Consider the following 17,127-nt stretch of genomic DNA (forward strand, 5'->3'; position numbering starts at 1 on the left):
TATATGAGGATTGAAGCAACAGTAGATAAATTGTAGCAAGCAAGCAAGCAAGCAAGCAAGCAAGCAAGCAAGCAAGCAAGCAAGCAAGCTAGCTCCTTTTAACCTCAAATAATCTATTGCTTTTGCAGCTGCCATCAAACCCTTTCCCAGTCTGGAAGTTTGTTGTTTTCTCCTTTATTTCTTTATAGATGAGGTAACATGACTAGATGGAACATGGGAAGATAAAGAACAGCACAGTCACGTTGTAAACATTTAAACAAAGAATTGAATTAATTTTGATTAAATAACTTAAAATGGGTTGTAAACAGATTCCACGACTATTACAATGTGTATCAATAGGTTGTTAATCCTTGCCTTCCCTGGAATTAAATATACACCCATAAAGCGATCATTCTGACAGATGGAAGTTTTCCAGGGCTAGAACTCTAACCTTCCCTCAATATCCCTACCCACAACTCCCAAATCTCTGTTCTCAGTTTCCCTTCCCTTTGGAATATGACTGGGAGGAGGTACCCTGTGTTGATATGCTTTGGTTGGTGGTCCTCAGTCATCACTGCTCATTCATTAGTACATGTGTGATATGATTCTGTGTCAATAAACTGAATGGACTCAGGCTATATACTAAGGCTGTATGCATGCCACACCCTTACCCAGATTAGTTAAAGAACAGCAGCTGTATACCCTCAACATGCCAAGGTTAGTTGGTCTTAACCTTGGTTTGTTTCTTGTGGCTGGGGTACAAATGCAGAATACTCAGTGCACCTAACCAATGTCATGGTTCACTGTATTATAGAAACCAAGAAAATGGATTGATTCAGTAACTAGATTAAGTCTGTTACATGAATGCAGGTATAGAATACTAGAGTGGAAAGGGCTTTGGAAGCAACTGAGCCCAACCTTATTGAACTGCAGAATCCAAATTAAAGTGTTCCAGACAGAGGGCTATTTTGCCTTTGTCTGAATATGTCCACCAGCATTCTGGGTCATTGATTCCACTCTCAAACTGCTCTTGCCATTAAATTTTTCTAGGGCTGTGCAGTGCTTTGATCTCTAAAATTTGCCTGTGATGGTCTGTGGATTCCTGCCCTGTGTGGGAATTGGACTGGAAGACCTCTAAGATCCCTTTCAATCCAATGCTTCTATGGTCCTACGATAAGTGCTTTGGTGCTGTTTTAAAAGAAGGATGTGGTCTTCCAGTTTCCTGTTCAGATTAGTAATCCTTGGGGTCAAAGGAAAGGATTTTTTTTTCTAGCAACAACATATTGCTGTGTCTTGGTCCTGAATAAGCAGCTTAAAGATAAAGATTTCCTAAGTCCAGCTCAATTCCTCATGGTGGCCATATGGTTTTCTTGGCAATGATATACAAGTGGAGCATATGTGAGTTTCTAGAGGTTCCTGAATTACAACCCCAGGCAACGTGGTAAGGGATGCTGGGTGGAGAGAAACATCTAAAGGGCTACAACATGGCTTATCACTTTTGCAGTGCTGGAATGGCTCAGCCATAAGTCCTCCAGGAAATCAAGATGGGCATCCTGATTAGTTGCTAAGCAGAGCTGCACCTGCAGCAACTCCAGTGGAGCTTATGCTTTATTCTGCCCCCACCCCGGCACAGATGTGCAGATGGAGTTTTGTTGGGAAAATAAAGGAGCTGGGGGAATAGTTAGCCTTTTCTTAGCACAGGCAAGCACAGTCTTCGCATATTTACAGTAAATATTGCATTGATATGGGACAGTGTTTTTCAAACTTGACAACTTTAAGGTGTGTGGACTTCAACTCCTAGAATTCTAGGAGTTGAAGTCCACACACCTTACAGTTGCTGAGGTTGAGAAGCACTGGCCTAGATGTTTGATAGAAGCCATGATGATGTTTAAAAATTCATAAGCTCATCACATGAAAGATGTCAAGATGTGTATGATATTAATCATCCCCTGCTCATCCTTACCATGTTCATTTGGACTCCAGGCTATGATATGAAGTGGAAGAAAGATTTTAAGCTGGAGTAGGCCATTTTCTTGAATAAGAAGATACACTTGGGATTTGACAGCACATTGCATGCTGCCTTATAAAACAGCTGTTAAAAGCCATGAGAGTGACTGGGAAGCTTGCCTGTTTACAAAAATGGCATGAGTAAAGGGGGAAACAGTCACCAGGGAAGTTACAAACTCTCAGTCTGCAACATGCTTAGCCTAGTTATGGCATAACCCATGAGGGTGGGTTCAGATACTGAATTCTAAACTTACCAAATGAACTGAGTTTACAAAACATGCTAAGCCACAGGCACACAGAGAAAGTTAATGCCAACCAAGCTTTGTATGTTGCAGGAATTCAGCCTCTAGTCTTTAACTATCCTGATTAAGTATGTCGTGTGAATACAGTCTTTGACTTTTTCCTATATTTGTGGGCACACATTCAAGCAAAGCTCTGGGTTACAGCCACCTCCCATCCATTTTTGTTTTTCTAGAATGCCTAGCGGGCTATATGAGGCCTAGAGGTACTTTTAGAAATAAACATATTATTAGACACTAGCAAAGTTTCCTAAATACTGACATCCCATTTAATTTTAATTAAATAATAATAATGAATTATATTGTTTTTCTACCAGAGGGCAGTGAGTCTGTCAGTAGATTGTGTTCATGGGAACCCTGTTAGGTACTGTTGGTTTAAACTTACTTTTTCCCCATTAATTTGGTAAAATGAAAGCTGTTGGATATCATTTCTTGATCTTTTGATTAAGATCAAAGGATCATAGAAAGAAAGATTGGAAAAAACTGAAGATCATCCCTGATTGCAGGAGAAGAAGGAAGCTGAGGATCAAAATACAAATTATGTCAGAGAAGATTCTTCTGCTGATTTCTTGATGTTACAGCTCATAAACAACATTAAATAAAGGTCTGACTGGGAAAGCAACCTTGGTGGATGGGATAGTCAACTTCTGCCCCCCAAGCACCCATCAGCACCATGCCACTTATCTGCTTTACCTAATGTGATTCCTAAGGTATTGCTTTTCCATGGAACACCATAATTCTACAGATTTCCCACTACTGTAGTAAGTAGTTTGGCTCTGAGATAATCCAAGGTTATTCCCAGGCCAAAGAGAGGCAGGTCCTGGCAAAATACTCTGATAGCCCCATGATGATGTAAATGATATTACCCAATTTTAAAATGACTGGATTTTTCAGCAAAAGGGACAGATTCTTTTTGCACATCATGTAGAAGTAAACTGCGCTCTTTAAGGGCCTTATTTGGGCAACACAGAGATGTCTGCAGGGGGGAGTCAAAAAAGTCAAGATGATGGCCATGACAAAACGATCAAGCCCTACTTGTTTTATGTGTGTGTCACACACATGACATATGCAAACAAGGTGAAGGGCTTTACAGTTGGCTGCATTGTGGGAACCCATCAATTTAGCCTCCACACTTTCTTCCAAGGCAAAACACCTGAAGCACATGCTGAAAAAAGAACAGCAATGTTGTACGAGCTTGATCAGTTCCTGCTTGAAACTTTCCACGCGAGCTGTTGAGAAATCTATTCATTTCACCCTGTTTGTACTACTCACAAGTGACAATACCATGCGTATGTTCCTTTTGTGAAATCTGGGTGAAAAGAACAAAGTGACTCTTGCCTTGCACAAAAGCTGAAGTTAATTCCCTCAAAAGATTCTCATGAAGACTCAGATTGTCATCCTAAACACATTTGTGAGAGAATAATGCTGTTGTGGACTGAAACCTGCCTCTAATTGCTCCCCCTCTATTTCCACAAGACTTGTGGTGTTGCAATCTTTGCTGCTCAACCAGTTTGGTGCTCTCAGGGGTGTAGCCCAGCCGCTTGTGGTCATCACATCCTCAAAAGGTGAGGTGATCATCTATGGATGCCCTCACAGCGGTCTGACTGGAAGCAGCGCCTGAAGCAGGACCGTCCTTTCTGAATTGCAAAGGAGGGTGTGAGAGGGGAAGAATGCTTCCGTGCTGAACAGGATTGTACTGGGTGGAGACTAGAGAACAACTGTTCACTTCAAGGGCATCCTAAAGGCAAGCACCACAGTGCTGGACTTGGATTAAGGAGAGCCAAGATGGAGTCTCCTCTTGACCATGGAGATCACTAAGTGACGCTGGGTCAGTTCCTCCCATTCCAACCTACCTCAAAAAGTTGTTGTGGGGAAAATGGTAGGGATTCCTATGTGAATAGCCTTGTCTTTTCAGAGAAAGGTGAGCAAATCCTCCTCCTCCTCCTCCTTGCAACAGTTTGTGATGCTGCGACCTGTAGCAGAAAGAAGATTTGCAAAGGGAACTGACTTGTGGTTCTATTGATGGCCGCCAGGTTAGGATAATTGACTGGAATCTCTTTGTCTAGAACTAGTGGGCCTTTAATCTCATCAGCGCAAGACTTCCTTCTGCATTGCCCTGAAGCATCTGGCCAATCACGGTTGGAAACAGGAAGTTGAGCTAGAAGGAATGCTGGTTTAGACTTTCAGAGCAATTCCTATGCTCTTAGTAAGGATGAGACATTTGGATCAGCTTAGAAAGGCTTTGACAAAGAACAAGATGGGGAAACCTTCCGTTCTGACTCTTTGCTTCTCATCCCAGGCTGTAACTTCCTTCCTGGCTGGGATTTATTGATGAGACAGGATTGGAGAAACTCACTTCTGCTGGGATGACAATCCCTCTTCAAAGAGGAGGAGGAGGAGGAGAAGGAATCTTGGGGAACAGGTTTGAGCCTCCCTGTCTGTACAGACTGGGTGGCCTCTGTAAAACTCCACCCACCACCGCAGCCTATAATTTCCCCAAATTTGCCACCTGCACCTCACTAGTATTGTACCATCTTCTGTTGCAGTCTTCTGTTTTTGGTCTTTTTTTTTAACTTTGCCTCCTCAGCTGAGGTGCACCAAGAAGCAGGAGGAGAGCACCATGGCCTCCATGGGGATGCAAGTCTTGGGCATTGCCTTGTCAGTGCTCGGCTGGCTAGGCACCATCCTCTGTTGTGGGTTGCCCATGTGGAGGGTGACAGCCTTTATAGGCAACAACATCGTGGTGGCCCAAATTATTTGGGAGGGCCTGTGGATGGAATGTGTGGTCCAGAGCACAGGACAGATGCAATGCAAGGTCTACGAGTCTATGTTGGCATTGGTGGTGGACATGCAGGCTGCTCGGGCGCTGGTGGTCATTGCCATCGTGCTGGCTATCGTTGGCATCTTCTTCTCCATCATCGGAGGAAAGTGCACCAACTGTGTGGAAGACGAAGCTACCAAAGCGAAGGTGATGATAGTCGCTGGAATTATTTTCATCCTCTCCAGCATCATGCTTCTCATTCCGCTCTGCTGGACGGCAAACAACATCATACGAGACTTCTACAACCCCATGGTCCCAGACAGCCGAAAGCGGGAACTGGGTGCTTCTCTCTACATTGGCTGGGCCTCCTGTGGCCTGCTGCTCATTGGAGGAGGGCTACTGTGTTGCAACTGCCCCCCCAGACCCGAGAAACCCTATTCGACAAAGTACACAGCAGCTCAATCAATGCCAGCCAGCAACTATGTCTAAGCCATTCTTCCTCCCCACCTTGGCCTGGAGACTTTGCACCACAGAGGAGGCAGTTAGGGACTAAGTAGACTTGAATGTGAGGAGGGACCCTCCTTTTCCATCCTGTGGACTTGGCGCAGCGGCAGGAGCCCTGGCATATTTCGTCTGGATTTGGGAAGCAGGGATTGATGTCCTGCGTTCACCTGTTTGAACAAACATCTCTCAAGAGCCAGAGTCTGACAGCTGCTCCCATCCAAATTAAACTGAAAACTGGCTTCTGTGACATTGATGGAAGACTAGTCACCTTCAGACTCCCCAGGATCTTAGCCTGCTCAGCTCGACTGACAAGTGGGAGAAAGATTGCTGAAGTGGAGGCTCAAGTGGAGTGCAGCAGCAACAGGGAAGCTTGGAGTGGGGTGGGGGCTGGCTGGGGTTCCTGACACCTTTGAGATTTGGCTAGAAGAATTTGGTGGTAGATGTAGACCTGGTATGTAATAGTGGCAAGAAAGGTCATGGTGGAGGTGGGGAGGATGGGTGTAAGACCCCTCTAAATGCTGTCCCTCTCTTGGTGTTTGGAAATCTGGGTGACAGAGACTCTTAATGTCATTCAAGTTTGGTTTCTGGCTTTCTTTCCATGACTGAGTGTTCCATTATTTGCAATCTCTATTGTGGGTGTTTTGATACCAATGTGAAATGGGAAGCTCTCTGTGAAGGCCCCCATTCTCTTATCCTCCTAAAGCCAAGCATTGTTACTTGTAAAGAGATAGACCCGGACTGCTGTAAACTCTTAAAGAAGGATGCAATGATAAAGCAGAAATGCATCTAGGTGGCTGTCTGTGGAGATCTAGGACAGTGTTTCTCAACTTTGGCAGCTTGAAGATGTGTGGACTCCAACTCCCAGAATTCCCCAGCCAGCCTTGCTGGCTGGGGAATTCTGGAAGTTGAAGTCTACACATCTTCAAGTTGCCAAGGTTGGGAAACAGTGGTCTAGGAAAAGGCAGCTCAAACTGAGGGGTAATTAGTTTCTGGGTTGTCAGACACTGAGTGGAGAAAGGAGAAGCAGTCCACGTTTGTTCAAGGTCTTCAGAGACATGATAAGGAATTTAAGTTCTGCAATACAGGGAAAAGACTGAATAACAACAACACAGCTTTTATCTCTTGCACAATTTAATTTAAACCCAGAGTAAGCCCTCAAACCAGTTTTGAATACTGGGATGCAGTTGTGCATCTAATCTGAGGGAGGGATAATCTAAAAACATTTTGAGACTGGCTACCAAGATGGCATTTCTGCTCATGTACAAAGTAGTCTCCAAATACTACTGAGAGAGTGCGGAGTGTCCCCATTTCCAGTTGGGTAAATTGGGAATGATGGGCTGGTGTTAAATAAGATCAAGTGTATTAAAAATGATGTATTTCCACCTTTCTTCCATTCAGGGCTGGATTTGAAGCTGGCTCTTTGGAAGATTAACCTCAACTAATTTTGAATAGCAGGGCTTAATCCAGGTGCTTACGAAATAAAGAAAAGTGTCTCTGGGCACAGGCAAAGTGTCTTCTCTGACAGTAGTCAGCTTTTATTATTGTTCTTATTATTTAATGGACTGTCAGACTACCATTTAAAATGAATTACCTTCCCAATAAGATTTTGTCAAGCTTTCCAGATGGGTGTGTAGCTCTCCTTTGACAAATGCACCATTTTCAGAGCCCAGAAGTGTTACAGGCTTGTTCCTTCCTTGCAGGGATGCTGAAGAAAGAAAGGGAAGAGTGAATTCTTACATTATTAGAACTGTTGTTTAATATTTTATTTGTGAGATGTTACTGTTTGTCAACTGCTTTGAGCTTGTGGAAAAGCAGCTTATAAATATTTTAATCATAACCAAAAAAAAAAAAGTTAGAATTTTTCATGTGCGCCTCTCTGGTCTTTCTTTGAATTCGATGTATCTATACAGCACAGTTTTATTTTGCGTCTGTCCTTTGTTATCATTCAGGCACATTTTCCTATGCATTTGGTTAGTGAAATGATCAGATGCTTGGTTACCTTGCCAAAACTTTGGGCTATTAATTATGCATTGGAGAAGGAGGGGAATCAGGGGTTTGTCCTATCAACTGATTATTTTTTACTGCTATCCATTATTGATCCCTTTGAAATGAATTTCTGCTGGGTGGTAAGTTGCCTCAAAGTATAGAAAACTTGGTTATGGCTCTTAAAGCTTTTTGCTGGATCAGACAAAAGGTCTATTGATTCCACCACATTAGTTCCTATAGGGCCAGCCAGACTCTTGCAGAGAAACTCCGAAGCAGATCATGAGTGCAACTCAGCTCTTTCCGTAGCTCTCTACCATCTGTAATTTAGATCTGACTTCCTCAACACCCAGAAGTTCTCTTTTTGATATCTTGGCTAATAGCCACTGTAAAACTCATCCTCCCACTGGTCTTCTGCTAATTTGTCTTTATAAAACTTGAAAACCAAGGTAACCAAGATTTGGGCTCCAACATTCCAGACCACCATGATTTGGCAGCAAAGAGCTATCATATGGTGCCATCTAGTGGCTGTCCAGATTTTTGTAACCCAGATTAGATGGCCCTACCACAAACAAGTGTCTGCTACTAGAGTACATCTAATAGAAGTGAGATCCATACACAGTTTATGCACGGTGTACAATAAACATTTGCAGTTGTCCAGCTGGAAACTGATTGTTAATCACCTTTTCAGAGTTAATATGCTTCTATCATGTTATCTGTCCTCCTACAGTTAAGAGATGAATTGTACACATCCGATCAGTTTGCACAACATATTAGATGAGCTAAAATGGGAAGGGCAGCTTGTTATCCGGCATGGTATGGGGCAACTAGTCATTATTTTAGTGTGTTGTATAAACCAGTCCATCAAATTAAAACATAAAATGCCTTATGTGTTTAAATGTATCATGCTATGTGAACATAGTAATGGTGTTTTGTTAACTTGGGTTAGATGTATTATCCAAGTAATTAACTCAGTGGGGCTTACTCCCAGGTAAATAGATCTAGGATTTCAGTTTTGGGGTGATTCACACTACATGCTTAACCCAACTAGCTGAAGATATAGACTGTCTTTGCATGGTGTACAAAGCTTGCTTAGTTTTAAGCTTGCTTAGCATTCTTGATGGCTTAGCAAGTTGTACAAAGCCAGCCTCTTTGGTTAGTTTATAGCCAGAATTAATTAAGTTGCTTATGTTGTGCAAACAAAGTTATTGTTTTTTTTTCAACCTAGCTAAAAAACTCCAATCAGTATACCTTAGGAAGAGGTGAGTCATTGTGTTCTGAAGTTATGGCTACAGCAGAGTGAGGAACTGTCTGGACTTTGCAAATTGAGGAGAATAATTAATTGATTTGTTCAACAAAGTTATATGGGGCGTGCCATGGCATGCATCTCCAGGCAGCACACCAATTTTAAAATGTATTTACATACCAAAAATATATATAGTCATATGAAAATAGTAAAATAGTATAAAAGTAGTAAAAGAGAATAGCAAAGCACATGAAATGATACAGCAATACTATATACCTCAGCCTCCCCAGTTGGGAGAGCTCTCAAAATTCTCAGTCAAACACTGGTTGGGAGTTCTGGAAATCTTAGTCTCAGCACATCTGGAGAGTGCTAATCGAGGAATGTTGGTATATGCAACACAGATCCACCCTCCAAAGTGTGCTTGAACACAGAGAGAAAAACCACAAAACAGCTCCAAGATGAAGTGGGAGAGGTAGGGGGCTGGGATGGGGAGACTGTACCTGCCCCAAGACTATCTTCCAAATCCTCAGCAGAGAAATCTGTGGCTCAGATTCTAGATGGGGAACAGACAGGGCAGGGAGGGTGTTTGTTCCTTCTGGTTGCAGGAACATCTCAAGGCACCCAATAAGAGAACAGCTCCATCACAGTTCAGAGGCGCTGAAAAGGGAGACAGAGCAGCTTGGCAGGTGGGGCCGCTGGAAAAACAGGCTTCCGAATTACTGGCCAGTGTTTACACAGCAGGCCCTGCTGTAAACCGTGACCCAGAGCCAGTCCTTCAAGCAGGAAGCAAACGAACTAGCCTAGTTGCCTCACACCCCAAAATATTGCATTGTGTTAACTGTGATGGAAGATCGTCCAGAGGTAGTTAAGTCCTACCAAGGTCTGCACCTCCTGCGCTGAGTCTCATTTTGGGGTGAAAGACAAAGGGTGTCCAATATGTTAGCAGACTAATGAATGGGAGGGAGTCAAATTGCCTACTTGGCCTCCTGTCCTATTACTCCCTATAGATACACCCCTCTGCACCCACAAGGTATCCTGTAGACCTGTGATTTGTTACTGTATTTTTTCATTTTTCATTTCATTTCATTTCATTTTTTGGCTAAATTGGCATGACTAGGGTAAAAAATTGCTCCCCAGCCAACTTTATTCCCTACTGGCTGCTTCTGAGCTGTAAGGATGGCGAGGGTGGGGTGTGTGTAGATGTGAGGCCAGCACTTTACTCTAAGGCTGTCCCATTTGCCCTTATCTCTCCCCCACCCCCAGAAGATGAACCCTCTTCTCCTTCATTTTCTCAGCAAGAGGGAGGCTTTGGGGAGAGTTGAGTATGATATGATGGGTTGATGGAGTGGGAGTAAAAAAGCAGATGCTACTAGGGATGACTGTGAAGTATGGTTTATAGAGGCAGGATGGTGGCCATGATGGTGCATTGCCCATAGGAATGGGGGGAACTTGGATTGCTCCTGCGGACCCTAGGGATGCCCCTGGGTGCTACACAAAAGAGTAGAACAGTGTTTTTCAAACTTGGCAAATTCAACTCCAAGAATTCCCCAGCCAGTTGAAGTCCACACATCTTAAAGTTCCCAAGTTTGAAAAACACTGGAGTAGGAGGAGGCAGTGGAAAATCTAGCTTGGAATGAGAAGGGGAAAGTGTACATTGCTGGAGCATATTGACAGCCCTCTTTTATTGGCGAGGTCTAGAAAGCACAGCTGAATGGGAGAGAGAAGGAATCAGAGGGAGTTTGGAGTGGTTTGTCCATGCTGGGAGAGTGTGTGCGAGAGGAAAGTGTTTTTCTTGCAGGTTTTTCTTGAAAGAGAAGAATGAGTAACTGGAGTGAGTTAATCTTGCCTGCTGGGAGCATAAGGCACAAGAAAGGCCTGGGGAGATTTTTGAATGAGAAAGTAAAGTGGATGTGCTTGTGGTGGGGGGCGTGGGCTTGTGCTTGGAGACTCAGTCTACCCCTCTGCATCATAATCAGGTGTAGGAACTTTGCATGTTGTTGTTCCAGTTTGTTTGTCCTTGTAAAATGATGCAGCTGTTTTGTCCTAATGTTTATAACCACATTCATGGTGGCCTAGCAGCTCAAAAAGATAGAAAAACCCAAGTTCCTAAATCCATCTGTAATTAATTTTGTAGAGCTGGATTTGCAACAGCCAGAATGGGCACTCTTAATAGTGCCTAATAGCTCTCCTACCTGAAACACAATACAGGAGGGTTTTAGGACTTGGTTCTTTGTTCAGGTCAGTTTCACTTTTCCAGAAACTTCCTAATTCATGCAAAATAAAGCAGGAGAAAGAAAGAGGAAGAAAAGAAAAGAAAATTGAAAGGAAAGGAAAGGAAAGGAAGCCATGTCTAAGTCACAAGATCCACGTTAACACCTTACACAAGCCTTCAGTTCTATTTATGCTTCCTAGAATGTGCAGTTGAATCATGCATTCAGCATGGCCTCAATTGTATTTGAAATGGTAGGAGAGTTTCGGCAGGATACTAGCCGAAATAGTATATATAGCCCTTCTAACAATTGATGAGGATTTCCACTGTTTCCTGGTCCCAGGGTCCAGAAATTCCCTGCCTTCATTCTTACTTGTTGAATGTATAGTTTAATATGCACAAAAGGAGTTCTCTGAGAATGTCCATACCTTGATCTGGATTCATGTATCTGTAAATATTAGCTCTTGGGACAGAAGAACACAGTGTACTTTCCATCCCCATCCTCATATAAGACTAAGATACCTTTTGTGGATTGCCTGAATTTGTCATAGCTAATTGGTGCTGCTTTCATCCTAACCAATCAGGGTTCTGTTTCCAGCAGGTGGGAGCGTGATGACAGCCCTGGCCCTGCAGCTGGTTGGGCTGGCGCTGTCTGTCCTGGGCTGGTTGGGCTCTATTTTGGCCTGTGCCCTGCCCTTGTGGAAGGTGACAGCTTTCATCGGATCCAACATCATTGTGGCACAGGTCTTCTGGGAGGGGCTGTGGATGAACTGCATTTATGAAAGCACTGGTCAGATGCCGTGTAAGGTCTATGACTTGCTACTTGACCTACCAGCAGACCTGCAAACTGCCCGTGCCTTGGTGGTGGTCTCCATTGCCACGTCCTTCTTGGCTGTCCTTATTGCCATCTCTGGAGCAAGGTGCACCCACTTCATAGAGGACCCAAGTACCAAGGCCAAAGTTTTGATGATAGCTGGTGTGGTGTTCATCCTAGCTGGAGCAGCGCTCCTCTTTCCTGTCTCCTGGTCAGCAAGGAACATTGTCAGCAACTTCTATAACCCACTTGTGCCTGAGGCCCTGAAGCGAGAGCTGGGTATTTCACTCTACCTAGGTTGGGCAACTAGTGCCCTCCTGATGCTTGGCGGAGGCACACTCTGTTGCTTTGTTCCTCCTAAGGAGGGCAATAAATCCTATCCAATGAGATACTGGGCAGGGAAACACCCTGCCTCAAGCAGCTATGCCCGCAAGGACTATGTATGACTCTTCTGGGAAATGCCCAAAACCTTACTCCAAGCCTCGAGAAATAAGGATTGGTTGGAGGAAGGGACTCATCTGATGTAGCAATATCACAGAATATCAGTCCTGTGATGCCAGTTGCCTGTCAGGCCTGTCTACACAGAGCATGCGTTAACATGCCATGTGGCACCAAGGGCAAGTTCATTCCAGCCACATGATTTCCCTCTGGCACACTTTTTGCCATTTGTAACATTCTTATTTGACAAGCCGGTCACATGACCACGGACGGCTTAGAAACGGAGATGAGCACCGCCCCCTAGAGTCGGACACGACTGGACTTTACGTCAAGGGAAACCTTTACCTTTACCTCTTTATTTGACAAGAGGTATATTTTCTTATGGTATGTCACGGTTTCCTCAAATGGGTGCTAGGAGTGGTTTGATGGTATGCCAAGAATTCTATCAGAAAGATGAGCTAACTCAGACTTTGTCAAAATTTTTGGTCCATAGGCCTAAATTTAAGGGCATGATGTAAGGCTTGGCTAGTCCCAAAATTGCTGAGAGTTGGGTGGCATACAAATTTGATAGAAAGATAGATAGAGGCAGAGACAGAGATGGAGATGGAGATAGATGATAGATAGATAGATAGATAGATAGATAGATAGATAGATAGATAGAGATAGAGATAGAGATAGAGATAGAGATAGAGATAGAGATAGAGTTAGAGACGGAGACGGAGACGGAGACGGAGACGGAGACGGAGATGGATGGATGGATAGAGATAGAGATAGAGACAGATGGAGATGGAGATGGAGATGGATGATGGATGATGGATGATGGATGATGGATGATGGATGGATGGATGGATGGATGGATGGATGGATGGATAGATAGATAGATAGATAGATAGATAGATAGATAGATAGATGATGAGAGAGAGACAGAGACGGAGACAGAGACAGAGACGGAGACTGCCAGTGGGTGTGAGCAGTCATATAATGCCCTTTCATTAGGAGGTTGAGTGGTTGCTCCTCAACATCTCTTCTTTAGTTTAATCTTCTGTCTGGGTATGTGGACTCATTTCCATAGAAAGCACTGGTATGCAGGCACTCACTGTTTTTATTTCCCAAGAATATTATAGCATGTACCTGGGGCCTAGAGATATTCAAAGAGGTGGGGAGAGATAGGGCTAGAAGTTAGTGCCTGACTTTGCAGTAGCTTCCAGTGTAGGGTATATTGGGTGGGGTGAGGAGTCTACTGGATGCCAAGTGATTCCTTGGCATCAGGTTGCCTACTTCTGGCCTGACTTTTTTTTTTATAAGAGCTGTCCTGGTGTCCTTCAGATATGTTAGACTATAATTCCTATTTAGGGTCTTTTCCCATTGCTTGAAGCTACCATTCTTTGAGTCAGCAGAAACCGATACAGGCATAACATTTGCTGATCCCCATCCTGCATCCATAGTCATTGTTCTGAATTGGTGCCAAATGGTACTGTCCTGACTGAGCAAAGACCATGCCGAGACAAGGAGAAAGTCTCTAGTGTTTTATTACTGCTATTGTGGACAGAAAATCCCACCAAACTGAAGAAGTGTGGGAAAACCCAGACAGATAAACCCCAAAAATCAAGGCGGGTCTGTTCTGGGTTTCTTTGAATGACAGCTCAAGGTCTCTAAACTATGCATGCGTTTTTCCCCCCTGGATAGGGGCCCCTCCTGCTCACCATCCGTACTCATGACAGGTACTGCCCTTATTGATCACAAGCAGAGCATGTTAAAGAATGGGATTGGTGGATTCCTTTGACTTTCCTCCCTTTCCTTCCAACCAAACAGCACCAGCCCATGGAAAAACATCCACCAGTCATCCTCCTTAATGTGAGATGGGGAAGAGACTTGACGAGGTGGTGAGTTTTTATGGATGCTTGGATTGGGGGATTTATCAGTCAATTTTTTTTCCTGGTTTTGCACAAGACTTTTGCATGGGTGAGGGGGTGCATATTGAACTTGGGGAAGCCTATTAGTTGAAAAGGGTGGGGGGTGCATATTGAAGTTGGGGAGGCAGACAAACAACTATTCTGCTTGGTCACACAGTCCCCCCCGCCCCGATCCCATTCTTCAGTTCTTAGTTGGGCTTTCTTTGAAGAAGCCCCCAGCCAGCTCCCAACCCCATCTAACAGCTGTGAGGTTGGAGAGACAAGAAAAATAGATCTACCAACTTTTAGAATGGCCATCTCCCAACAGCTGATACAGGATCCCGCATTCAAAATCAGCCCTCCAAAGTGTGCAAAGGTGATTTGAAAGAACTGGACTTACCCTCTGCCCAAACTGGAGAATAGTGCCATGGACTTGAAGGGAAGGGGCAAACCCACAGTAGCCTAAAGTGGCTGATCCCACCCCTTAGGGGTCACCTGACTGTGCCAGTAACAAAATGGTTAATAAAGCACAACCGATTGCACCTATCGAGACAGCCATGGGTTGCTACCTGATTAAGGGGGAAAGTGCTACTTGAATATTGGGACAGCTAAAGACAACTTAAGGCTCCCTCAGGCATGGGTTGGGGGTGAGATGAAGGCAACATCACGAGGTTATGGCAGAAAAAGGGGTCAGTGGGGAGATGGGCAGTGATATAAATTTAATTAATAATAATAATATTCGTCCCATGGGTTAGATGCAAGTGGAAAATGGTCCCACCATGGAAGAAGCTGCCCAAGTGTAAAAAACAAAAAAATCTAGTGGAGAGAGAATGATACGAAAAAGTGTTATTGGATCAGACCAAAGGCCTATCTATCTAGGATAACATCTGTTTTCCTATAAAAGGAATATAATTATGACCTATCAAGTGAGTTGTTGTGTGGGCAACCCATCCACCCAGTTTTGAATTTCCCCAACATTTGCCATTCTAGTAATTATTCTGGTCTTGTGGAGTTTGCTTCAAATCTTTCTTCAGATACGGAGCTGGTGTTTTGCAGACATCTTCTTATTGTCAGAGTCAAACCAAGATTTGCAGAAAATCTGTTTCTCTGTGTCAGTTATGTTCACCATGCGCAGAAGGGACATGTGATCCAGCTTGCACACTTTGATATTTTAAAACAAACAGTTAAGAACAGAAAAGAACAAGAGGAAGCTTAAATGCCTTGTAAACTAGGCACCAACTGAAGCTGGAATGACTGTTGCTTTTTAAATGGATCCGTGTTGAAGCGATATTGTCTCAAGGGGAGGAAACAGTTTCAAGAGGGGAATTCAACCAGCTAAGGGCTTCCTTAAAGGAAGTTTCATCCAGTTGCACAAACAATTCTAATTCTTCTTCTGAGAAAGGCAATGTTTATCAAGGGCCTTCATCAAAAGCGTCCATCCATTGTTCTGTGGAAGGCAAGTTCTGCTGGCAGAAAATAGGACATCTGCGTACATAAGGGGTGTGCAACCTTTTATGAGGCCGAAAGCCACCCTTGGCCTGTAAGCGGCATGTGTGGGAAGGGGCAGAAATGCATGCCGAGACATGGGGAAGGCCAAGCCAAAATTAAATTCGATTGAATGTGAATTAAAAAATGATTAAAGAAGTTGTACTTTCCTTGCATTTAACACTCCCCCACCCCCCTCCTGTTGGCAACAACTCAAGGTCTGCAGCCTCTTAAACTTGTATACCTAGGCTCTTTCACCCAAACATACTTAATCTGATTACTGAATTAATCCATTTTCTGGATTTGTACTGTATGATGAACCACGAATTAACCAAATAGGTAGGATGATTAATACAAAATGCTAAGCCACTAAAACACCCCCAGACCTAAGGTTAACTTGAGCCAACTTTAGCCAGTCATGTGAATGCAGCTGTTAGGTGTTAATTGGGTTGCATGCAGGCTGGGGAATTCTGGGCGTTGAACTCCACACATCTTAAAGTTACTGAGGTTGAGAAACACTGATTCAGAGCAACTTCACACCCCTGGGTGCCTTTGGAAGATGGGAATGTTTGCATTCAAGGGAGGTCGCAAGGTGGTGTTCTCATGTGCACAACGCAAGCCCTGTGTGGTCCCTTAAAGGCTCCAGACCTCCTCCCACCGCCATAGCACAATTGTAATTTTTAGTGAGACAGAGGATGGGAGTTATTAACTATGTGGGGAGTATTCGTTGCAGCAGCATTTAATTGATTTAACATCATTTAAATTTAAATTGTTCAGTCCCTGCGTGCTTCTTTGTCCTGGCCTCACCCACTTCTAGGAATATGGCCCCTGGAACGCCTCTCAAAGGAATGCGTCCAAACCACTTCTTCCAGTTGAGGTGTGAATGTAAGTGCCCAGCAGGCTGAAAAGCAAGGGTCTAGGCCAGCATCCCGCTTCCAGGGGTGACCACAAGGATGGCCATCTTCCACCCTTGGGGCTCCTGCAAACGGCATTCAAAAGCCAATTGCTGCTCAACATGGAGATTCCATGCAGTTCTAATTGCTAAGTGTCAGTCATCTCATGCATTTTCTTTTCCTCTAAGTCCCCTTTAAGCCATCCCAGCCACTGGCCATCACTGCCCTTAGCATCTTTGGCCCCAAATAAATATAAATCGTTTTTGGAACTTGATTGTTTCTAGCACTGTCTACCCTGCATGCACTGCTGATTGATTTCAACCAACAAACCAAGGATCTGCTTTCAGAATTACAAAAATTCTCATTTCTGCTTTTTGTGCATTATATCATACCTCTCTTCCCTGCACTCCCTGCCTTCTCTTCCTCCATAAACATTTTACCCCCAAACCCTGGTACTTTCCAGTCCCCATTGCTTCTACCTAGCCTGGCCATTTATAGCCTCATATCTCTGGAGCGGGGTGCTGAATTGAAGGAAGTGAAAAAGGAGAAGGAAGGCACCTGAAGATTCTGCTTTCTTCCTGGAGTTCCCTGCCCCTTCTCAGGAATTTCTGTGAGCA

At 43.9% G+C, this 17,127-nt stretch overlaps 2 protein-coding genes across 2 annotated transcripts; both read left to right on the forward strand.

Moving 5' to 3' along the window:
- Positions 1 to 4,719: 4,719 nt before the first annotated feature.
- LOC134494294 (claudin-4-like) lies at positions 4,720 to 5,910 on the forward strand. Its single transcript, XM_063299430.1, has one exon. It carries the CDS (start codon positions 4,906 to 4,908, stop codon positions 5,533 to 5,535), a length of 630 nt encoding a protein of 209 aa, XP_063155500.1. The 5' UTR covers positions 4,720 to 4,905; the 3' UTR covers positions 5,536 to 5,910.
- Positions 5,911 to 11,600: 5,690 nt separating this feature from the next.
- On the forward strand, positions 11,601 to 12,248 carry LOC134494375 (claudin-4-like). The gene has a single exon (XM_063299552.1). The coding sequence runs from the start codon at positions 11,601 to 11,603 to the stop codon at positions 12,246 to 12,248; it is 648 nt and encodes a 215-aa protein (XP_063155622.1).
- Positions 12,249 to 17,127: the final 4,879 nt, after the last annotated feature.

This window comes from Candoia aspera, chromosome 1, assembly GCF_035149785.1.
Source record: "Candoia aspera isolate rCanAsp1 chromosome 1, rCanAsp1.hap2, whole genome shotgun sequence".
NCBI lineage: Eukaryota > Metazoa > Chordata > Lepidosauria > Squamata > Boidae > Candoia > Candoia aspera.